The sequence below is a fragment of the Bubalus kerabau genome, chromosome 1, assembly GCF_029407905.1.
Source record: "Bubalus kerabau isolate K-KA32 ecotype Philippines breed swamp buffalo chromosome 1, PCC_UOA_SB_1v2, whole genome shotgun sequence".
Taxonomy (NCBI): domain Eukaryota; kingdom Metazoa; phylum Chordata; class Mammalia; order Artiodactyla; family Bovidae; genus Bubalus; species Bubalus kerabau.
In genome coordinates this window covers 5564772-5590156 of record NC_073624.1, presented here as the reverse complement: position 1 = coordinate 5590156, position 25385 = coordinate 5564772, and the positions used below count along the sequence as shown (strand labels likewise).

General features: G+C 45.7%; 1 protein-coding gene across 1 annotated transcript in view; it reads right to left on the bottom strand.

Annotated features, from left to right (window-relative positions):
* The window catches only part of EFCAB6 (EF-hand calcium binding domain 6), a 258271-nt gene that overhangs the window by 165048 nt on the left and 67838 nt on the right, over positions 1-25385 (bottom strand). Inside the window, exons 7-9 of the mRNA XM_055565985.1 lie at positions 17846-17982; positions 13584-13696; positions 6744-6868 (exon numbers count right to left, since the gene is read on the bottom strand). Of these exons, the coding sequence (XP_055421960.1) occupies positions 6744-6868; positions 13584-13696; positions 17846-17982 (375 nt within the window). The remainder of the gene's footprint in view (positions 1-6743; positions 6869-13583; positions 13697-17845; positions 17983-25385) is intronic.

Genomic DNA, 25385 nt, shown 5'->3' with positions numbered 1-25385 from the left:
TAAAAATAGAAGTTGCTTTGACTGTAAGGGAAATCGTTAATATAAGAATTTCATAAGCCTTGTACACATTGGACATTTCTTTAATTATCCTTTTTTTTTTTCATGGGGAATTACAAAGAATCAGGGTGAATGAGCTTAGCTTATGGGACTTCTACAATGCAGTAAAGTAGGTTAACCACTGATTTTTATAGGACTCATAAAAATTCTGTGAAGATTGGTTTTATTTCCAAAGGTTTTCCTGCTGTTTATTATTGAGTAATAACAATATTCTTCAATATTTCCAACCCTCTCCACTTTGTATGAATTCACTTTTTCCTGCTAACTGTGATAAGAAGATAAACAAAAGAACCATTAACTTGGTGTAGAAGGTGATGTTTTTAAAAGCTGTATTTCTCGATCCCTGGTCTGGGAATTAAGATCCCCACATGCCATGTGGCATGGCCAAAAAAAATTTTTTTATTTTTTTAAAGCTGCTGGAACATGGAAACATACATACAAGGGTCTCTATCCACTAAACGAAGAAGAAGCACATTCATTACGACTTCCTCAGGGTGCACAGGAATATCGGAAATCTAAGGGGGAAATCTTTAAAAGAATCTAGAGATTCCCAGCGCTTAAGCTCCTTAGAAAGTTGCATAAAATTAACCCAAAATGCGGCTAAATGTACCCGTCTCTCTCTCAGGGAGAGGGGGCTGCCTGGGAGAAGACTTGTGGAGAGAAGCCAAAGCCAGACGTAGAGTCTGGTCTCGGTATATTTGTTGGATTAATGAAATCCGATTTTGTTATCTTAATGACATTCAGTTTCCAATATGGTTTTTTCCTAGGAAAGTGTTTTGACAAAATCAAGAACTTAGGGGAAAAAGCCTAGGAGTGAAACAGAAATCATGTCTTTGCAACACGTCTAACTTTTTCTGGAATTTTCATCGTTACTGTTCATAATGAAACAAAAGAAAAAATGCAAGCAATTCAGCAAAGTATAAACAAGGCCATAAAGATACCCGGAAGTCTCACAACCCACAGGTTTTCGTACGGTATTCCAAAAACTCCAACATGATCACGTAAGAGTATATTACAGTTTTGCAACAATGGGACCATACCACACTCTCAGTTTTAACAATTTTTTTTTTTTCATTTAACAACATGTCGTGAAACGTCTGCCATAAGAACTAGTGTGTTATCTGTACTAGACTTTGAAACAACACAAGGCAGCCATCACAGTATTGACAAACAAAAGGTACGCTTTTTCGGTTTTGTACAAGTGTTTTTTGTAAGTGTTTCCCTGATCCCCAACTGAAATGAGATGCCTCATTACTCTCTCATGACACCCCGTCCTTTTTAGTCACTCCACCCTAGGAAAATGGTATTTGTAAATGTGTATTTGCTTAACAGCTCTCTCCCTGATATATGGTCATGCAATCTCCATGAAAGCCACGGTTGTGTCTGTTTCATTCACTAATAATGGTCTAAAATGAATCACAATTTGGCAAGTGGTAGGCACTCCACAGGAGGTTCCCGGGTGGCGCTGGTGGCAAAGAACCCGCCTCTCAATGCAGGAGATGTAAGAGATGCCGGTTTGGCCCCTGGGTTGGGAAGATCCCCTGGAGGAAGGCATGGCAACCCACTCCAGCATTCTTACCTGGAGAATTCCATGGACAGAGGAGCCTGGGGGGCTGCAGTCCAATGGGTTGCAAAGAGTCAGACACGACTAAAGCGACTTAGCAGGCACACATGCACACAGGCACTCAATAAATATTTGTTAAAAATGGATATAGTTTTACCAAAAATGTTCTGAAGAAAGGTTTTTAAGTGTAAAAAGCTATTTGACACATCAGTAAAAACAGAAATAAAATTAAATTATAGCTGAAATGCCATTTAAATATCATCAGACTTACAAAAATGTAAAAAACTAATGACTTCAAGTGTTGGTGAGTACATGGGACAACAGGAGTTCTCATATGCTCCCAATGTGAGTGTAAATTGGTATTCTGAATTGGATACTGCCAATGAAGGATGAGAATGTGTTCCCTACAACCCAGCAAGGAATGCCTGGGTATAATTCCCTCTGCACATACACACCAGAAACTTTTGCATATACACACCACAAGATATGTAGGCAACCACTTACAGGGGCATCTTTGGATCAGCACAGAGCCAGAAGCAACCCAAATGTCCAAGCATAGGACAGTCTATAATTTGTGTATATTGGAGAATCCCAGGGACGGGGAAGCCTGGTGGGCTGCCATCTCTGGGGTCGCACAGAGTCAGACACGACTGAAGCGACTTAGCAGCAGCAGCAGCAGCAGCAGCTAATGGAAAAACCGTACAGCAACGAAAATATGACTACATCCATGATACGAGTGGATCTCAAGCTAAGCACAAATGGGATGAAAATAGATGGTTTTGCAACTGTGCAAACACTCTACAGAAAAGAAACAAACAAACATCAAGCAGAAGACAACCCAATCTGTAGGAAAACACATCAGCAAAATATATACATATATCACCAGCAAAGCTTTCATACAATAGAAAGGAGCTAAGTAAGAATACAAATTCATTACAAGAAAAGCTTGAAGATGCTAAAACAATGAAAAAAAATAGAAAACAAAAGCGTTACTAAGGAACTAATAACAAATTAGGAACAGCAAGAATAAAAGACAAGGCTGAAATTAAAATTAACAGTAAAGGAATGGCTTGGGAATTCCCTGGCGGTCCAGTGGTTAGGGCTGAGCACTTTCACTGCCAGCGCCCTGAGTTCAGCCTCTGGTTGGGGAACTAAGATCTTGCAAGCCAAATAAAGTAGGAATGGCTTGACAGAATCTCAGTGAAAGCAGAGGAAAAATAAAGATGATGGCATACTAAGAAAGGATGGTTATCATCAAGGACAGACAAAGATGGCCCAGTGTAAGGGTAAGTGGGGAGACCACTGAAGGAAAGAAAGAAATATGCAAGGAAGACAGGAGTGGGTAGGAGGGATGGAGGGAGGAGGTATTCGTGACATGACACAGGGAAACTTTCCCTGGAATGAGGAACTGAATCTTCATTCATCAAAAGAGTATACTGTGTTCCAGGAAACGGACAAAATGCTCCATGCCAAGACAGCTCAGTTTTGCTTTTTCATTTCATGGATCAAGAAAAAATACTTTAGGCGTCATGGTAGAAAAAAAAATTATAAGAAGGGGAAAAAAAAAATCCGTTGACCTCAGGGTTCTTCTCAAGAACACCCAGTGCCAGAAGACATTGTAGAAAAACAACATTTTGAGTAAAAGAAAGAATGGTGGAAGAATTATATCCAGCCAAGTTGTTGTTCTAATAAAAAAAAAAAAAAAGGGAGATAGTATGAAAAAAAAAAAAAAGGGAATAAAGCACCCATGAGCCTTTCTTGAGGGAATTACTTGACAATGAAATCCAGCCAACCCAAGAATATATCAAAATAAAGTACTCTGAAAGGGATAAGCAAGGGGAGCACTGGAGTGGAGCAATACGTACTGGATTCATGTAAATATAAAATGAGGGTAAAACAACTGGGGGAATTATGGTAATAGGACAGAATGTAAATATCATAAACACTAAGAACAAAATACAAACAGCAAAAAATTGTGAGATGGGAGGGAGGGTGGAAGAAACACAGGAAGTGCCAGTCTCGAGGAGTTTCACAGCAGAGCCAGCCCTCACTGTCTGTAATTGAGACATCCTTCAAAGCACCGTCATTTCTCCAACTCTTCACGGCTTTCTTAATCTTTTTTCTTGTCTCAAAGTCCCTCTTGGGACTGAATATTTCTTGTGGCAAAGAAATATCTAAAGTCCAGAAATATCTTTGGCTTCACTTGAGGACTGCGTCATGAAGAGGACCTGGGGTACAGAGCAGGCCGGAGAGTCTCTGGCAGAGCAACCTGGGCAGGTTGTTAAACCTCCTCAAGCTTCGGTCTCCTCAGCTTGAAACCGGGATGATAACGCTACCTAGCTTCTAGAGTTGCCATGAGGCCTGAAAACCTGAGGGATGCTTATAACACTGCCCGGCACAGAGGCGGCCCCATTTTTTGTGGTTGCTGTTCAGTCGCTCAGTCATGTCCGACTCTTTGTGACCCCATGGACCGCAGTGTGCCAGATTTCCCTGTCCATCACTATCTCCCAGAGTTTGCTCAAACTTATGTCCATTAAGTTAGTGATGCTACCCAACCATCTCATCCTTGGTCACCTCCTTCTCCTCCTGCCTTCAAGCTGTCCCAGCATCAGGATCTTTTCCAAAGAGTCAGCTCTTCTCATCAGACAGCCAAACTATTGGAGCTTCAGCTTCAACATCAGCCCTTCCGATGAACAGTCAGGGTTGATTTCCTTTAGAAATCAACTGATTTGATCTCCTTGCTGTCCAGGGGACTCTAAGAGTCTTCTCAAGCATCACAATTCAAAAGCATCAATTCTTCAGAGCTCAGCCTTCTTTATGGTCCAACTCTCACATCCGTACATGACTATTGGAAAGATCACAGCTTTGACTAGATGGACCTTATGTTGGCAAAGTGATGTCTCCACTTTTTAAAATGCTGTCTAGCTTTGTCATAGCTTTCCTTTCAAGGAGCAAGCATCTTTTAATTCCATGGCTGCAGTCACTGTCTGCAGTGATTTGGAGCCTCCAAAAAGAAAATCTGTCACTGTTTCCACTTCTTCCCCTTCTTCTTGCCATGAAGTGATGGACTGGATGCCATGATCTTAGTATTTTGAATGCTGAGTTTTACTCCAGCTTTTTCACTCTCCTCTTTTACCCTCATCAAGAGGCTCTTTAGTTCCTCTTCACTTTCTCCCATTAGAGTGGTATCACAGCCTTGTTGCGACGAAGGGGCTTACATAACTCATTGAAGCTATGAGCCATGCCATAGAGGACCACCCAAGATGAATGGGTCACAGAGGAGAGTTCTGACAAAACATGGTCTACTAGAGGAGAGAATGGCAAACCACTCCAGTATTCTTGCCGAGAAAACCCAATGCTGCTGCTGCTGCTGCTAAATCGCTTCAGTTGTGTCCAACTCCGTGCAATCCCACAGACAGCAGCCCACCAGGCTCCCCCGTCCCTGGGATTCTCCAGGCTAGAACACTGGAGTGGGTTGTCATTTCCTTCTCCAATGCATGAAAGGAAAAGTGAAAGGGAAGTCACTCAGTTGTTTCTGACTCTTTGCAACCCCATGGACTGCAGCCTACCAGGCTCCTCCGTCCATGGAATTTTCCAGGCGAGAGTACTGGAGTGGGTTGCCATTGCCTTCCCCAAAAACCCTATGAGCGGTATGAAAAGGCAGCCCCATAAAAGGGTTAATTATGAGGTTGATGGTGATGATTTTTTTTCACTTCTGGTAAACTCAAAGAAATTTAAATTAAATATGCCTTATTTGTAAAGAGGAGCATGATTCTCTTCTTATAAAATTATTTCTCTCTGTGTATCCACCCACCCACCCACTGATGCAGCCATCCTTCTATTAATATATAAAGACAGGCCTAGAATTATGTTCACCAAATGTTGCCTTCGATTATTTCTGGGTGGTAGATTTAATTTATTACTTTCTTCTTTATACTTTTCAGAATTGCTTACATCTTTTCGTAACGGTCATGTGTTTCGGAATGGCCGTGTTTTCATGAAAACAATAAATTCATTATCGACAACCAAGGAAAACAAGTTTTTACTAATCTACCAATGAGTATTCATGTGCCCCTTCCTCCAATGCCCTTAATCTATACTGGCTTTTGTTAATTTTTTCTCATTGACAATTTTCTGCTGAAAATTTAAAATTAATAATTTACAAAAAGTTCTACATACGTTAGGAACAGTTACTATTTATCTGTCAGTTATGTGGCACATGCTTTGCCAAGTTTATCATTTGTTTATGTGAACTTTTGCTGTACAAATGCTTTTTCATTGTAAGACAAATTTATCAGTCTTTGTCTTTAATGATTTTGAGGCTTTATTTCATGCTTAAAAGTCTAAATTTCAAGATTGAAAATTTTCACTCACATTTTTTATTTTTAAACTTAAATAGTTGGTGCATATAGAATTTATGTTGGTGTGGAGAGTGGAAGGTTCCAAGCTTTTTTCCCCAGATGGCTGTCTAGGGAATTATCTAAATAATAATTACTGAATATTCTCCTCCCTGTCCCCATCACACTCTACTGGAATGCCGCACATCGTATGCTAAATTCGTATATCAAGATCAGTCCATTAACTGACTACTGCTCTAATTCAATTTGAATGTTCACTGCTGTACCACTGCCATATTGTCTTAATTATTATACCTTTATAAAATGTTATATATGTGACAGCATAAGCCCTCTATTGTAACTTTTCAGAACAACAAAAAATATATATGTAAATGTGTGTACATATATAAATATACACACCCAGATGTAGGGAGACCATGTGTTAATACTAAATCTTCCAGTCCAAGAACTAGAAAAGACCTCTTCATCTAGTCAGGCTCTCCTTTATTTTACTCAGCAAAGTTGTATCATGTCTGTATATAGGTCTAAATATTTCTTGTTAGATTTAGAGCGTGAGTGGCACCAAGGCGGTACCTGAGAATCAATCTCTCATCGAGGTCATTATTACCCACGCATTTTTGTTGGCGGAGGTCTCAGTGTTCTGGCAGATGGAGGCAGGTTCCAAACACAGTTTGGAGACACTGTCTAGGCTGGTGGTTTTCCAGAGCTGTTCACTTTCTCGGTTCACAGTTTAGATAACCCTGGCACTGGGAAAACGATCTTACCTCTAGGCAAAAGGCCGTCTCAATTTCATCCAAGGAGTAGTTCTTCCAGATACTGTCAGACACAGCGGAACTGGGGGGTTCCTCTCTTTTGAAACTTTTGACTCGTTGATTCTCCCACAGGACCTCTATTAAAACAAAAGAACTTCAGTTTATGAAGACTGTCAAACATACATTCAAGTATTAAGTACTTCCTTTTCATCATCACCTGCATGTTAAAGATTAAGACTCAAATAAATCAAAACATAAACCTTTATAATGAGTGCTATTAGAATTATTAGACATTTAAGAAAAAAATAAAATCAATCTACTTGCTATCTTATCTAGGGTAAATCTAGACAGAGCAAATGTACACTAAGTAGACTAATAAAACCATAAAAGTAGTAGAAGAAAATTAAGATGAATATCATGTAATACATAATCACTATGTGAGAAGTCCTTTTCAGAGCATGCATCAGAGCCAGAAATCATGTAAATAACAGAGTGTCCTGGCAACATAAATATTTAATTTTGATTTGGTTAAAAAACACATAGGTGACAATGAAAGAAAAATGACTGGGGAAAACTATTGTTAATATACGTGAGAAATACAACTTAATTTCCACAATATATGAGTAGCTCTCATGAATCAGTAAGATAAATATAAATCCCCAATCACACAACAGACTAAGGTTTAAACAGGTAACCGACATTTTAAAAAAGGACTTTTAAAAAGCCAAGCAAGGTATGAAAAACTGCTCAGACTCACTCGTAATTTAAAAAGTCTAATTAACACCAGTTAATTTTTTCCTACTTGTCAAATAGGCAGGGATTAAGGCAAATGACAAAGAAAGAAATCAGTTTCGGCTTGTGTGTAGAAAACCTGGTACTTGAATGTTCTCAAATTCCCTTCTGGAACCTTATACTAGAGGAAAAACGGGACAGAGGCAAGTGTGCAAGGCCACGTTCTGCACTGTCTATAAGCAGGGGGAAAACGCACCAACTTAAATACCCACTCGTGGAAGACTGGTTCCATAAATTACGGCTCACAGACATTAAAAACAAAGGGCCTGTCTAAACCATGAATGCAAAAAAATCTTCCTTGAAACTGTTCCATGACTGCAAGAAAAGACAATTTATCATAATTTAATTTTCACTTTAACACTTATTTTGTGTATTTTCCTGTCATCCATCCATCCATCTATGCATCCGAAATAAGACCTGGGAGGATAATACACCAAGAGAACACAGCGGCAGGATTATAGGGAAGTGAGAGTTTGTGTTTTGGGGCTTTCTGGCCTTTTTGCGACAAGTATGTATTACTTTTATAATAAAAGAGAATAAAATAAATCTAAGATATAGCCGTTTTCTTTCTCAAAGTCGACTGCAGAGAATCACAAATGGTTTCCCAGATTTATTTCCTAAAATGTCTGCAAATAAGCTCCACTCAAATTAAGCACACTTATAACTACTCAGCTGCAGTTAACAAACTGCTAGTCATCTGGAATTCCATTTTCTACCTCACACACACACACAGAAAAAGAAAGAAAGAAACGGAAAAAAGAGAAGAAAAGTAAAAGAAAAAAAGGAAGTCTCTAGTGGATCCCTGTGGCTACACGATAAAATACAAAGCCAGTCCTTTAGAATGCAGCCTGGAGTTCCGTGGTTCCAGCACGCCGAGTGCTTGAAACGTGGGCTCTCGGAACACGGAAGCTGCGAGGGCCTCACTCACTGAGGGGTGGGGAGCCAGGCCGGTCTCACTCGGGGAGGTGGGTCTCCCCCTGCTTTCCAATGGGGGGCTGCTGCTACTCTAACGGGGCCTCACACAGCGAGAAGTTCATCCATTTGCAGCAACGCATTGTGGGTGACTTTTCTACACGCAGGACAGTATGCGGGAAGTGGGCTGAGCAGCTCTAGATGCCACAAAAGGGGGCTGACAAATTCAGCTGTGCCATGTTCACTGGCTCCTCTCTCATCGCAGTCAGACCAGCTTTCCCGCTTCTCTGCAGCTTAATAATTCCTGCCCCCTCCCAATTTTCCCAAAATTTCCTGTGAAGGATTCTGGTTGATTTGAAACGGAGTAGAGAGGAAACGCAAAACAACTTGAGTGGGCGGCTATGTATGTCGTAGGTGCAGGAAAAAGGAAGTCCTACCCCAGTGTCCTTTCCTCGTGTGCTAAAATGCATGGCGTTTTTGATAAGCAAGATGACAATGGCTTATTAAGAACAAAAGCAGCAAATCCAGAAATATGAAAAATTAGTAGAAAATAAATATTGTTCTATGTACAGAAGTGGGTCACTGTAAATGTATGAACTGGAGACGCCTTTCTTACAATACTTAATAAAATAAGCAAAAGGAAAAACGGTAAAAACCAGCAAAGCAAATAAATAAATAAATTTAAAAGTTTTATAACTATAAATATAACTTTTATATAGTTTGTATAAAATATAAACTATAAATTTAACATAAATTTTTCACTATGCATTTATACTGCCCCCTTCCAATTTTTCCCCCCAAAATTTACACTATGATAAACTGAAGCAAGAAGAAACTTAATATGGCAGCCAGAAAGTTTTGTGTCTGGACATGGTGGACTGGCTCATAATGAAGCAACCCTCCCAGCAGACAACAATGACAAACTTTGGCCGAAATATATACAAAAAACTCTCTGAAGGCATTGCAAAGCAAATGACATAAACTGGAGTCAACACTTGGAGAAATGGAAAAATAACTCATTGAGTTTCTTGTTTCTTTGGCCTTTTGCCTGAGGGCAGGCCTTGGCTGGAACATTATGCTAAGTGGCTAGAGTTTGGATATAAATCCAGGATCTTTCTGGTTTTAGGAATCAAAAAAAGAGAATTTAGGACTATCACTGTGACTGGAAAGTAAAAAGGGAAAGCACAAACATAAAGGAAAAAGGCATAGAGGAGAATCTCCAAAGCCTATGAATAAAACCTGCCAAAATCTCCGGCTAACACCACAAACTACAGATGTGCAAAGCAGAAAACAAGATTCCCAGCGAAGCCCGAAATGGCAGAACAAAGATTTCACATGTTAACCCCCTCAGGGAAGACAGAGTTTAGTCTCCTACTAAGGTAAACTGGCTACCAAAACAAAACTTAAGTTCTTCAGAGGAACATAAGAGAATTCATAGTCTCTACAAGGCAAAATTTACTGTGTCTAGGATCATTTCCAAAATCACTAGACATAGACCAAAAACAAACAAAAAACCACAGGACACTATGATCCATGTTTTTTGAAAAGGAAATCAGTAAAGACCAAATCGTGAAATGACCTAGATGTTGAAATTAGCAGTTAAAAAATTTAAAGTACTTTAAAATGTTAAAGTAACAGTGTGTGAGAATATGAAGGGCAATATACTCCTAATGAATGAACAGACAGGAAATCTCAGCAGAACAACAGAAGCTGAGAACTGTACCCTGCGTTTCGGGGAGTCTTTGGTTTTGCTTTTTTTTTCCTTTTTGGCCTAGCTGAACAGCTTGCCTGTGTTCATGGTGTATGCAAAGTATGATATGACAGCGATATAACAAAGGAGAGGAGAGAAGAATCCAGAAAACGCTGCTTAAAGTTCCTGTAACTCACATGAGTTGTGTTTTGCTGTTATTTAGCCACTAAGTCATGTCCAAAGTTTTGCAGCCCGATGGACTGTAGCCGGCCAGGCTTCTCTGTCCATGGGCTCTCGCAGACAAGAATACTGGAATGGGTTGCCATTTCCTCCTCCAGGGGTTCTTCCCAACCCAAGGATCGAACCTGTGTCTCCTGCATTGCCCCCTGAGCCGCCAGGGAAGCCCTTCAAGTGAATTAGTATGATATTATTTGGGATTAGCTGAAGATGTATTAATATAATGGGAAAAAATATGCTCAACCAATCCAAATTTATTTTGACACAAACTCTACAAGAAAAAAGTTAGGGGAAGGGGATGGTGGATAGAGAAAGAAGGAGAGGAATATAATGCGAAAAATCAAGGATCCTCCCATGGAAGAAAACATAATTCAAGCACAGAATTACTTACAGAACATTTTAATAAGAACACAAATCCATTAAAACAAGAGTTCAATAACAAGACAGTAAAACAGCGAGAGAGGAAAACAATATGGTAGGCCAGAGGAAACAACATTATCGAATAAATAAAGCAGACATAGCAACACGGTCCTCAGTGAAAATCAAATTACAGAGGTAGCTTAAAGACCTAAGATGATCCTTATGTATACAGAGGAAGAAGACAAAGAGAATAAAGCACTTCAGGAGAATGTGTTCAATAGGGAAGAGCAGAACCATTTGACATAAGGATAGTTTCTATCATCGAAATGAATCTGAAAAGTGGAACAGAAGCTTTATTCAAAGAGGTATAATATTACTAGGATTAGAGAGGAGAAGGCAATGGCACCCCACTCCAGTACTCTTGCCTGGAAAATCCCATGGACGGAGGAGCCTGGAAGGCTGCAAGTCCATGGGGTCACTGAGGGTTGGACACCACTGAGCGACTTCACTTTGACTTTTCACTTTTACGCATTGGAGAAGGAAATAGCGACCCACTCCAGTGTTCTTGCCTGGAGAATCCCAGGGACGGGGGAGCCTGGTGGGCTGCCGTTTATGGGGTCGCACAGAGTCGGACACGACTGAAGTGACTTAGCAGAGCAGAGGATTAGAGAGCTGCCTCTCCTTTCCATAGCGCCGTATGAACAGATGCCAGGAATAATGCTGACAGTGGTTATTCCTGGGCGGTAGAACGGTTTGGTTGTTTATTTCAATGTGTTACTCATCCACCTCAGTGCCTGCCTCCCAGGGCTGCAGGACATACGAAAAGACCCAGTACAGGAGCATGTTCAGCCTGGTGGCTGGCACTGAACGGACACTCTGGAGGTGAGGTCGGTTACTGTGACCAAGTCAGGCACATAAGCCTGCTGGTGACGGACATTGTCATCAGGCTGGAGCCCGCCTCCTATCCCACCGGAGCTAAGTGTGCACAGCCCAGGCTTCTGCCAGACATGCTACCCCCAGGACCCTGAGCCCAGAGTGCTCACTCCCCTGGTGCTCATCACACACATCCTGTGAACCCCAGTCCTGCACAAGTGCCCCCTTAATCAGACATCCTTCTTCCTTCCATGAACGCCATGACACTTCGTCTTTCTCTTGTAGGCATTTAAATAGTTTGTTTTGGAACAGAGTGATCCCCTGGTAGCTAGCTGGTAAAGAATCCGCCTGCAATGCAGGAGACAACAGTTTGATTCTTGGGTCAGGAAGATCTGCTGGAGAAGGGATAGGCTACCCACTCCAGTATTCTTGGGCTTCCCTGGTGGTTCAGCTGGTAAAGAATCCGCCTGCAGTGCAGGAGACCTGGGTTCTATCCCTGGGTTGGGAAGATCCGCTGGAGAAGGGAATGGCTACCCACTCCAGGATTCTGGGCTGGAGAATCCATGGACCGTATAGTCCATGGGGTCACAAAGAGTCAGACACTGCAAAGAATCGGAGCTTAACAGTTCAAATCTTGACTCTGCCACAAACTAGCTATGTCACTTCAGGAAATTCATTTAACACCCTTGAGTCCAAGTTTTCTCCTCTTAAGATATGGGATAATAATATCCACCTCACAAAGCTGTTGAAAAAAATAAAATTGAAAGTTAAGTTTTATGAAGTAACTCCACAGAGCACAATAAAAAGATGTTTTTTTAAGATTATTTTATGTGACATGCTTTATCTTATCCATCTTATTAAAATATTAACAGGACTAGTCCTATTAACATATATGTACGTTCATATACCTACAAACACACACACACACCTGCACGCACACATACTTCTTAAAGTCAAGAGTATTTCACTTGGCTTTGTACTCAGTGAAGGGCCTATTGGTACAGTGACTTGCAGGTGAGCTAACACAGTGTAAAGGATGAGAGGGTCCTTGGCAGCTCATATGGTCTGGTAATTCCCCTAACTAGTAAGGCTTTGAAAAGTAAGAGTCCTGGGGTCTGCTATACACTATCTCGGTTAGTGAAACTGGGCTGAAATCTGAGAATTTATCGTTTTTTTTTTTAAGCTTGCCAGTCAGGCAGATCAGGGAATCAGAGAAGGTAGTCCATGCATATTTGCTACAATCACTTGTGTTGATCCCAGACAGTGACAACCCATCTTGAATGAGCCGGTCCCACATGGCAAACCCCTGAGGCAAGAAAACTCTTGCCTCAAACAACCTAGAGCTGGAAGGGAGCACCTCCCGCTGTGTGCTCCATACATCTACCTGGAGGAGCTGCACCCCTGCTCTCTGCAGAACTGCGCAACCCAGGCATTGCGTTCCAGAGCCTGGGATTTCCACCAGCACGAGGAAAGCTTTTCCTTCTCAAGGCTGTATGCCTACATGAGCCTGGCTTTAAGTGTCCGGCATAACCACACCGACTACTCAACTTTTTCCCCTTTTGTATCAAGATTTGTCCCATCATTAAAAGAGCAGTTACATGTTCACGATCAGTAATTTTTGAAAATACAGAGGTAGCAGAAAGAATCAAATACCCAGAGATGTACCACTTAAAAGACAATCCATAGTTAAGAGTTCCTTTCTAATCATCTACTGATATCCCACATACATTTTTCCAAGTTATAATTAACTTTGTGAAGATCATTGCTTGTGGCTGCACAGTTTACCACGTGGATAAGCTGTGACTCACTTAACCCTTTCCCTGTTTTCAGACATTTATGTCATCTTACAAATAAGGATACCGTCACTGCCTTGGTGGATAACGCATTTTCCGTATTTTAAAGCACTTCCTCAGGACAGAGTCACAGACGAGGAACTATCATGCTAAAGGATATTGAAATCTTTAGCTGTGTGCTTTTAAAATACTGACCTTGATTTCCTATATTATATTTAAGGTTCAAGTCATTATTTGAACTGAGGTTCTTCAAGAAAACGTTATAATCCACTGCAGTGTCTTTATCGATATTGTAGTGTTGCGCAAACCTAAAATAGAAACATTCATTAGTATTCAGAAATTAGGATACAGAGCATCTAAATGAAGCAGGTTTTTTACTGAGGTACCTTTACGCTGGGGCTAGCATTAATTTTAATGCATTTCTCCAGCTAGAGCTAGAAAATAGAAGTAAACCCTAGGAAATGTTACTGTAAGATTTTTAAAATGCAAATACCCCTGAAACTAGCATAATCAACTATGCCTCAATTAAAAAATAAACTAAATAAATAAAACGCAGATATTTGGCAGGGGGGGAAATCTCATCACTCTGCCTCCAGAGGGCTGTGTATTGGTATGATTGGACAGGAATGTCTTAGGACTCGTGAAAGGAACCCCCTTGCCTGCACCCCTAGGGTCCTCTCCCCTCTCTGGTGGGAGTGGGTGAGGGGCACCTCTGCACTCAGACAGCAAAAGCAGGTCCCATTTCCTTTAAGAATTGGTGGGAGATGGATCTGGGCCATGAGTCAGCACACAATTTCTATAACCAGACAAATGCAGAGCTGGGGGAGGACAGAACACAGCCCAGCTTCTTGACCAAGTGCATCATTTCAGAGAGAAGCTGTGCCCAGGATGGCAAATCATTTTAAAGCAGTTAAAGGTGGGAAGGGGGAGCTTTTCTTGGAGCCTTCTAGGACTTGCATGTATAGAAAGAGAAATTTTTAAAACACTTCAGCAATGTCTCTTCCTGAAATATACAGAGACACTCTTTTTTTAAGTCAAGATAAATGGAATGTTTGGATTCTTTTCTTTTTTGTTTCTAAAATGAAATTTCTATTATTCAAATCTGCTACTTGATAAATGGTTTTCTAGATAATTTCTGCATTATTACATTTATTTTAAAAATTGACAGTTTTTAAATGTTTGGTTATATTGTCTCCATATGTGTTGGTTTCTATAATTATCTAATTTCATGCTGCTTCCTAAAAATTTAGTAATTATCACTTAAAGTATTTGTTATTTTTGTTTTCCAAATTTAACCAAGAGTAATGTCGTGTATTCATTTCAATGCATACCTTTTTTTTTTCCCCACTTTGGTGAATCCTGCCCATTGTCCTAATAAGAAAAATTATCTTGAGATAAGATAGCTGCCAGATGTTAACACTGAGACTCCCTAAATAGCTCCATCTTTCATCCGTAGACTCTGCCTGGCAAACATAAGCTGTAAGCACAAGAACCCAGAAGGTGGCCCCTGATGGGCTCCTTTCCGAGTTGCTGTCCTGCAGAAAGTCTCCGCTGCTCTGCTGCTCCAGGAAAATGTCAGCATCCTGATAAAAAAAAAAACCCCGTCACCGGCTCTCCCGCTTCCTGTGAAAACTCAGCATTCCTTCCAACTGGCACTGGCTCAAGAAGATCCTGACCTTTCCTAAAGTTCAGCCCACCGGCGTTCGTAATACCTGCTACACGGTCGCTGAGAACAGGCAGACACAACCCATGGTAATATTTCCTACAGATATGATGCAAAAATGAAGCCTCGGTACTTCCCAAGGATGCAGTATCTCAAAAGCCTTTAAAAAAAAAAAGAATCAAGGCATTCCCAACCCCAAGTTGGACACATTCCCAAGACTCAGCAATAAAGGCCATTTTCCCAGGGACCTGATCTGCAGGCGGGAGAACCCACACGTGTGTAGATGCCCAGGGCAAGAGGGCCACGTGGGAAGGCTGCCTTCAGGGACAAAGGAAATGATGCCAACGGGCCCATAAACCTCTTCAGCACCACCACCTACACCTGCGCCTTGGGCTGCATTCACCTGCCCAGGCAGCAGGCTGACCAACGGAGTTTGTTTGTTTCTTTGTTTTTCAAGGTCACAAAAATGATTTTACCCGGATTCAAATATTTCGTCCTGCAGGGGAACGCATGGGACAGTACACGGGCGCGAGATGGGAAAGGAAGAGAAAACCCCGCGGGTCTCAGGACGGTCGGGCCAGGCGTAGCACCTGGCAGTGATCGTCTCCCCCAGTTCTTGTTTCCACAGGCTGGATGGTATTCTGCAGCCTCAAGAGAGCTATTTCTCAGAGAGCAGAGGGCACCCGTGGAGTCTTTATGATTATGAGATTATCACTGTGAAACTAGCACCTGCTAAGTGCCAGGCACACTTGGCACATTCCTCCAAGCCCTCCAGCCTGGAGAGGCAGGCTCCTGAGTCCCCATCTCTTTAAGAGAAAGCTGACTCTTGGGAGGCCCAGGAGTCTAGGGAGGGCAGACAGAGACCTGACCCCAGGCCTGCCTGACTTCAAAGCCCAGCCCACGCCCACTTCCCCGTGCCCCCCACCCCGCCCCACGCTGAAGGCTGATATTAAAGACAAAGCTGTCAGATAAAAGAAAGCATTCAAAAACGCATTGTGTTTCCTGCTCAAACACTGAAAAGGCAAAGCTAATACTGAAGCAGCTTCTCAAGGAAAGAGTATATTCTCCAGCTTCAATAAGAAAAGCATTAAAGCAATTGAAGAAATGGTCTACTTTTGATCTTCCCCATTTCAGTTCTAAAGGAAAGCAATTCTATTATGTTACGTTCCTCCAGCCTTATCACACAAACAGCATTGTTTTTGAGGCTTAAAAAAAAAAATCTCAAATAAAAATTTGTGGAGTTCTTTATTATTCAACACTTGTGAGATAGGGAAACAGACAGTAACATTTTTTATAGATTTACTAGGTTGGGAGACTGCAGTGCCAAACACAAGGTTTATTGTCAAATAAAACACTGTTTTGTATTTTGATTGCCTGTTTTAGAAGAGTGTTGCTTCTGTTCTATAATTGCGTGCACAAAATTATTTAATTTGTTTTGTTTGGATCTTATTCTGGACATTTTCCCAGTCGGAAAGATGTAAAAATTAAAACATCTATTATGTCTTTTATATTCTGAGGTGGGTTATAAAGAGAAAAAGAAGAAGAAAATATTCAAAAGACTCGGAGATGTCCCTACTTTCAGTCTCCAGGCTTCCAGGCCCTGCCGAGCTCCGTGAGGCTGTTGTCGCATGCCCTCCAGACTTCCTTGCTCTCGGAGCAAATTCCTTTCCTAACAGAGGCAACATCGTCTTTATTTAATAAAACAACGTAAGCAACCACAATGGCCCATTCTACTAGCGATTTATAACTGCGGTGCGATGTGAAACCCTAGGTTCGGGGGGAAATAATCAGGCTTGGTACTTTTGTTAATGGCCTGGAGGGTGCTGAGAAAAGCGGGAAAAGGCAGGAAGACGACAAGGACCTCTTGACTGAGGTTACACACGGGTGCCCCTTCCAGAGGCTTCCATTCAAAAGTCAGGGAGCCACAGAATCTGAGCATTTGGCTTCTTCTAAATGATCTGGAGCTTATTGGAGGCTCAAAAAATGTGCTGCTTCCACACACTGCCCTCGAGTCAGGAGCAGGTGGCCGCGGTTTTCAAAGGCCATGGAGCAGCTCCTGTATTCCCCCAGCTCTGCCGTGCCCGCCCCAACCTCGGCAACCACAGTTCTCAAAGGAAAAGTCGGTTTCTGTTACTACATCAGGATAGAGGGCCAAGAAGGAGCGCAGCGACCAAAGAATAAACGGTGAAATTTTCACTCTTCTCCTAACCCCAGGCCGGGAGCAGGAGTCATCTGTGAACTGGACTCCTGGGCGGCAGAGGGCGTGGTGCCAGGCAGGCAGAGGGAGACCCTGGTGATGCATGGCTCAAGTAATTGAGATGAGTTCGGAGCTGCAGGGCAGCGGACTCTCACCCGAGGCGGGCCGGAGGAATTGGAGCCGTTAGCTCTCACTTTTGAGAATTTGTGGAGAGCTTCAGGAACATGAGAGAAACGTCGACTGAGTATCTCTTTTAAAAATGGTCAAGACAGGGACTTCCCTGGTGGTATGGTGGCTAAGACGCTGCACCTCCCAATGCAGGGGCCTGGGTTCGATCCCTGGTCAGGGAACTAGATCCCACGTGCTGTAACTAAGAATTCATATGCTGAAACCAAGACCTGGCACAGTCACATAAATAAGTAACATAAATATTAAAAAATAATCCAGTGTTAGAACTATTTTAAAAAGAAAAAACAGTCAAGACAGAGAAGGCGGGAGGGAAGACGCTGCCTGGATCCAATAAACCTGACAAGTCCCATTTTGAAACTGGTTGGTGCTTCTACTGAGCAGTGTCCCAGCGTACCTTTGCTTACTTACTTTTTGTATTCCTCATCTTTCATCTTCAAACAGAAGGTCTCCAGAACCCTCCTCAGCTCGTGTGGCTGGACCAGACCAGTCGTGTTAACATCAATGAGCATAAGGGCTTTGATGACGGTTTTAATGTTTTTGCAAATCTGCGTATAAAAAGCGATTTAGGAGAAGTCAAAAGATCCAGTGTTAAAAATCAGGATGGTAATAAAACATCGGGAGGATGAACGTGTTTAAACACTTCTTGTAAAATAAAATGTTTCCAAAGACACACACTCGTAGACATTGCAAAATGACACATCTATGGAAAAAAGGACACTTTCCATTTCTTGAATGTTTTCAAAGCAATTTTCTCTATAAATGGTCTTAGTAAGTTGAGAAAAGAACTCTTTCTGATGTAAAGTGGTAGGTCTCATACACAATTCATTCCCTTGTAGGAGCCACACAAAAATCTTTTTTGTTACTTGATACTTTAAAACTATAGTTCTGGCATAGCTGGACGTGGACAATTTTTATTTTTCATAGCCATATGCAAACTATTTTTACTAGGAGCTAGAAAAATATGAGTATATATTTCAACCCCTCTGAATTTTTAAAAGACATTACAGGAAAAGTTTTATAGCAATCTTTCCCAAATCTTTCCCAAATTCAGCAAATGCATATTTATTGAGCATGCGGACCTGAAAGGCATTTGGTAAGGCCCCAGGAAAACACAGAGCTGTGTGCTGGCCCTAAGCTACTTCTGCGTGGAGGAGAGAAACAGCTCAACGTGGGGCTTGGGGCTTGGGGCTCAGCGTGCCAAGGCCAGAACCACGTGAGTGAGTCCTACAGAGCCCCACAAAGGAAGCACCATTTCCCCACTTTTATTTAAAACTGAGGTTGAGGAGGCTGCATGAGTTACCCATCATCGCCCGGTTAGACGACGATGATGTTGAGGGTCCATCCCCCAGCATCCATGGTCCCTGGATCAAGTCCATCCCCAAACCTCACCTCCCACAGAGACAAGAAGACACGTAAACAAATGTTGCCCAAGATAGGAACCATGGGAACAAGAGCCCAACACCAGAGACAGACAAAGGAGGAGCTGTGGGTCTTCACAGAAGAGGACAAACGCCTCCAGCGGAGCGCCCCGGGGGCTTCCTGCAGGAGGCGGCATCTGAGCTGGGAGAGGGGATGCTGAGTACAGCGGGCGGGAAGGCAGGCTTGTGCAGGAAGGGTGACAAATGTCCAGTCCGACTGGATCCTGGGAGGCCTGACTCCACATCCCGCTCCAGATCAGACCAAGTCCAGCCCGGATGCAGAGGGGTCAGTGCACCACAAATAAGGGGTTTGGGGAAGGCTGCGAGATGGACAGGGTTGTTCCCAATTTCCCCAACATCTTCACGACTGCTCCCTTTACTGCTCCCTTTGACCTGAAGGAGCCCCCTGGCAGCCCTCCCACCCCAGGGTGAACATCTTGGGGATCTCACCAGAGGAAGCACTGGGCTGGAGGGGGGATGGCCCCGTCCCTGGCTCCTCCTGGCTGGGTCATCTTGTCCCCTCCCCTGCCCCAATCGGAGGATGTCAGCCCTGCACACCCGCCCTGCCTCAGCACTGTTCGTGCTGTCCATGCAGACAACCTCTGAACTCAGCCCCGTGTCCTCCTCCCGTCCGGAGGTCACCTCCCTGCTCACACTCACCCCTTGTCACCAGTAAGTGCTGCTCTCCAAAACCAAGCCTCATGTCCAAGGACCCCCTAACTTTCAGCTCCCTTCCCTGAGGGCTGACCCCCTACAACCTTCTTCCCTCCACGACCCCGCCACATTCCATCTTTATACCCTTACCATGGTCCATCTTTGGACTTCCCTTGTGGCTCAGCTGGTAAAGAATCTGCCTGCAATGCAGGAGACCTGGATTTGATGCCTGGGTTGGGAAGATCCCCTGGAGAAGAGAAAGGCTACCCACTCCAGTATTCTGGCCTGGAGAATTCCATGGACTATATAGTCCATGGGGTCGCAGAGTCAGACACAACTGAGCAACTTTCATGGTCCATCTTTATACTCCCCGCCACACTCCATCTTTATAATGATCCACTACCTCTGTTCTCCACCTGCCCCCTCTGCCTGCCTCCTCCTGTCTGGGCGAGACCCTAACCCTGGCCAAATCCAACTCACGGCCTCTTTCTTCCAAGTGCCCGATGTGGCTGGAAAGGACAGGCCATGGAGCCCTATCTGGTTCCCCTCACTCAGGACACCAACCCTGCCAGCAGCGGGTGGGTGGGAATCCTTGTCTCCGCTCCCCACTGTCTCTGCTCTTCACTTCCCTTCCCATCCGCCTCCTTCCTCTATCACAGATAACCTTCCCTCTTACTTACACGGACAACAGAAGCCACTGGAACCCAACACCCTGTGCTTCTGCACCCAGGGACCAGGTCCCGTCCTCCTCTTACTCAGGGACCAGGGACAGGGTCCCGTCCTGCTCTCACCCAGGGACCGGGTCCCATCCTCCACACCCAGGGATAGTTCCTGTCCTCTGCACCCAGGGACCGGGTCCCGTCCTCCTCCACACCCAGGGATTGGTCTCATCCTGCTCCGGATGCCGACCCTGCTCCCCTCATGCACGCGATGATGTCTAGTACCTGAACCATCTTAGAAGGGAGACCTCCCTCCTCGCCTGGCCTCTGCCTCTAGCCGCTTCTTCCCTTGTGCAGAAATCCCCCCGGAAGAGCTGTCTGCGCTTTCTGTCTCCAGTGTCTCCCCTATAGCCGATCGGCTGTGTCCCCACCACCGCACAGAGACTGTGACCTTGTTGGGGTGGTGGCCTGGCCAAGTCCAGGGGCTCCTGGGGCCCATCTTGCTGCCCACGCGTCAGCCCTCCACCCGGCTCAGCACCCCCTCCTCTGGGCGCACATTTCCACCCTGGCTTCCGCACCCATCCCGGGTTCTCCTTGGCTTCCTGCCTTGGGCTTGGTCTGCTCCCTGCTGGTCCTTCTGAAGTCTGGGCAGCCACAGACTCAGGCCCTGGGTCTCCTGGCTTGTCTAACCATACTCCCGTCTGGGTGGCCCTGGCCTTGGCCTTCATAACCAGGATGGCTCCAGCCGTCTGTCTCCAGCTCTGGCCTTGCCTCTCAGCCTTAGTCAGGACGTCCCCCTTGAGAGTCCAGCAGACACCAGCTCCACCTGTCCCACTGAGGCAGGGCTGTCCCGCCAGATTCTCTTCTCACACCCATGTTTCAGTCCCAAGAGCCCAGCGGCCCTCCCGTGACGACTTTTCCAGGATCCAGCCTGTGTCTCTGCCTCGCACCCTTGGGCTGGGCTGGGCTGGGCTGGTGGGACCACCTCCCATCTGGGCTCCCAGTGTCCACGCCCAACCCATGGCTGAGGCTCCAGCAGCAGCGGGAGGCCTGTGTATCCAGGGCCAGGCACACACCCCTTTGTCCACAATCCACCTGCCACTCTGACTCCTACAGGTCAAAGGCCAGGGCCCCGCAGATTGGCTCCTGGCAGCGATCCTGCCTCATCCCAGTCCCTGCCACTCCTCAGGAGTGCCGGTGAGGCAACTCTGGCCTCAGGAACATTCGCTTTTCCTTCTGCCCAGAACTTTCCTCCCCAGACACCCACTGGCTCTTCCCTTGCTTCTCCTGGGGCTTGATCCATGTGTCATCTTATCCAAAAGGCTTCCCCTGACCCCACGCCCAACCCTCATCTTCCTGGTACTCCTCATAACTAATTTCAAGCCTGTCTTTATTGCCTGTCTCTCCCTCAGGGATGTGGGCTCCCTGAGAGCAGGGTTCTGTCGACCACATGCCCCCCCGGGGTCTAGAGCAGCTGCCTCAGCAGAGCAAACGAATGAATGAATCCAGCTTCTTTCTTTTCACCTGCTTGGGAGAAAGCCACACTCGGAGGAAGCTAGGTTCTATGTCTGCAAACACACCTCCCTGGAGCCGACCCTGAGAGCAATAAGGATTCCATTCAGTGCAATCAAGGCTACAGTAATAGCATCATTAAATGAACAGTCATTGGATTTTGTCATGCGCCAAGCCCTGTGCCAACCTGTACACACGTCTCCCACTTCTACCGACGAGGGGGCCTTGGCTGAACCGAGCTCAGTATCCAAAACCCAGAAGACCAAGCCCGGAGCTGCCTGGACAGCGTGGGCTGCTGTGGAACGGCTCGAGCGTGTCACCCTCGGCTCCACCCTTTGTCTGAAAGCGCGGAGCCCCAGCCAATAGAGCACTTGTGCCCGAGCCCAAAAAAAAAAAAAACAAAAAAACCCTCAGCACTTTGTCTGATGCCAAGTCCTGATTCACCTCTTCTGGTAAAACGGGAGGATGGGAGGCGATGTGCTTTTTTAAAAAACCCGAAGCAACCCATATGGGCCCCGCGGGGAAAGCGGGGAGCTGCAGAGCTGGCACGGAGCGCACACCCAACCGGAGGTATGTCTCCAAGTCTCGTATCGCTTGTCAGACTGAAGCTTGGCAGTGTCTCGGTGGAGCTGCAGATGGTGACGTTTATCAGAGGCACCGGAGCTGGGGCCGCGGCGTGAGGGCTGCTCCCACAGGGGACGGAAGGAGAAGCGGCCCGAAGGGAAGGAATGGCCTGCCCTGCCCCAGCCCACTGCCCTCGCGCTTGAGGAGGGAGACGAGGAGAGGGAGAGGGGCAGGGAGACGAAGAGGACCGCTCGGGGAGCACCCGGCTCTTCTCTGGGCCGGCCAGACGCCCGCCACTTGGGCTCAGCATGGACACGTCAGCATCAAGAGTCCCTGCCTCTGAGCCCCCTGCTCCCCACAACCCACCCCCCACACTGAGCGCCTTCACGTCACAGGCCCTCCCGGGTCTCTTCAACCACAGCCCAGAGCCCTGGACGGCCTGACCCCCACGACCTCCTGACCTCACCCGGCCCCCTCCAGCGACACAGGCCATCCTGCGCTTTCTCGTCCAGTGAGGCTTCTGCACGTCCAGCTTCCTCCGCACGACGGGTTCCCTTGAGGCCCTCATTCAGGTCTCAGTCCCATGTCACTGGGCCCCAGAGGCCTTCTCCATGGCCTGCACAAAAGCACGCCCTCCTCCCTTTCCTCCTTCGCATTCGCCCACACCTGGACATGTCAGATTTCTTTCGATTGTCTTCCTTATTCATTGATGCGAAAACGCCATGAAGGGGATTTCAGTTTCTTTGCTGCTGTATCCTCAGGCTTAGAACAGTCCCTGGACAGAGCGGGTGCTCAGAAACACTGAGCTTGCTGCCTTCACCACTGCCCAAATGCACTCCTGGCCCTGCCCCTGTCCACCCTGGCTCTCCTGACTGTACCCTGTCCCATCACTGTCCCCCTGACTTCCATCTTGACATCCTGGTGTAGCTCTGTCTGAAAGGGGTACCCAGCTCCTCCCCCCAGGAGGGGACCTCCCCACTCTCTGCCTGACCACAGCTCTCCAGGAGATCCATCACCCGGCTTCCCAGGAGGAGAGCTCAGAGAAGGCCAAGTCCATGGAGGGAGAAAAAGGCTGTGAAGCTTACAACAAGGGAAGGGCCTCCTTCCAAACCCAGCTTCTCAGAAAGGAGAGGCTGCTCTCCTGGCACGGCTCTGGGGCCTGTGGGAGAAGAGCTCCCTGCGCTCCATGCATGCGTGGTAAGTACATGCTAAGTCGCTTCAGCCGTGTCCGACTCTTTGTGACCCCATGGACTGTAGTCCGCCAGGCTCCTCTGTCCATGGGATTCTCCAGGCAAGGATACTGGCGTGGGTTGCCATGCCCTCCTCCAGGGGATCTTCCCAACCCAGGGATCGAACCCACCTATCTTACGTCTCCTGCGTTGGCAGGCTGGTTCTTTACCACTAATGCCACCTGGGAAGCTCTCCTGCACTCCAGGTCCTGCAGACTCTTGCCTGCAGCCTGTTTCTGTATGCTGGAAAGCTAGGAGTGATTTGTACATGTGTAAGTGGTTGGTGATTGCAGCCATGAAATTAAAAGACGCTTATTCCTTGGAAGGAAAGTCATGACCAACCTAGATAGCATATACCTGCTGTATCCTCAGGCTTAGAACAGTCCCTGGACAGAGCGGGTGCTCAGAAACACTGAGCTCACTGCCTTCACCACTGCCCAAATGCACTCCTGGCCCTGCCCCTGTCCACCCTAGCTCTCCTGACTGTACAAAGTAATTTTGTCTTTGCCAACAAAGGTCCGTCTAGTCAAGGTTATGGTTTTTCCAGTGGTCATGTATGGATGTGAGAGTTGGACTGTGAAGAAAGCTGAGCGATGAAGAATTGATGCTTTTGAACTGTGGTGTTGAGGAAGACTCTTGAGAGTCCCTTGAACTGCAAGGAGATCCAACCAGTCCATTCTAAAGGAGATCAGTCCTGGGTGTTCTTTGGAAGGAATGATGCTAAAGCTGAAACTCCAGTACTTTGGACACCTTATGCAAAGAATTGACTCATTGGAAAAGACTCTGATGCTGGGAGGGATTGGGGGCAGGAGGAGAAGGGGACGACAGAGGATGAGATGGCTGGATGGCATCACCAACTCAATGGACGTGAATTTGAGTGAACTCCGGGAGTTAGCAATGGACAGGGAGGCCTGGCATGCTGCAATTCATGGGGTCGTAAAGAGTCGGACACGACTGAGCGACTGAACTGAACTGAACCGAAGTGGTTGGGAAAAAAAATCAAAAGGGTATTCTGTGACATGTGGAAGTTATTTATGAGTTTCAAATTTCACGACCTAAAAGTAGATTTTAATGGCACCCAGCCACGCCCGTTCATTTATGTAAATAAGTTTCCTCCAGAGGCCTCCCCTACAGAAGCAGAGTTGAGCACCAGGCTGAACCGTCTGGCTGACCAGGATAAAAATATTGAGCATCTTCACAGACATTCGAGATCCTGTTCCACTCCCTCACCTGCACCTCCACGGTAGGTGTCAGGCAGCATCAGGTGCACAGACAGAAGCAGAGTTAAAAATGGGGGCTGCTTCCCTGGTGGTCCAGTGGTTGAGAATCCCCCTTGCAAGGCAGGGGATCCAGGTTCAACCCCTGGCTGGGGAACTGAGTTCCCACAGGCCTCAGGGCAACTAAGTCAACACAGCGCAACTAGAGAGTTGGTGCAAAAGATCCACAGGACGCAGCGAGATCCTGAGTAGTAACCAAGACCCCATGCGGCCAAATAAATAAATATTTCAAGAATAAATAAATAAGAAGAAAACCAAAACAATAGCTATTTATGACTTTGAGTTAAAGACTCGGGAGCCAGAAAATGGCCTGAAGCTCTCTGAAGACCTGCCCCCTAAGTCTTCTCTTCCCAACCACCTGTCCCATCTCCTGCCCCAGACTCAGTCCCCGCTCCATCCTGGGTGGTCAAGGGCCCGGACAGGAGCCTTCCCATCAAGCTCTGAGCCCTGTGCCAGGCTTAGGAGTGCACGGCCCTGCCTAGCTGTGTCCCAGCCCCCATGGCCCCTGCAGCACCATGGCCCCTGTGAGAAGGCAGCATCTAACCCTCTTCCTGGCCTCAGAGTCCCCATCTGGGGAGATGACTGAGTCCAGGGGGTGATCAGGAACCAAGCTATCCAGGGACAGGAACCACGGA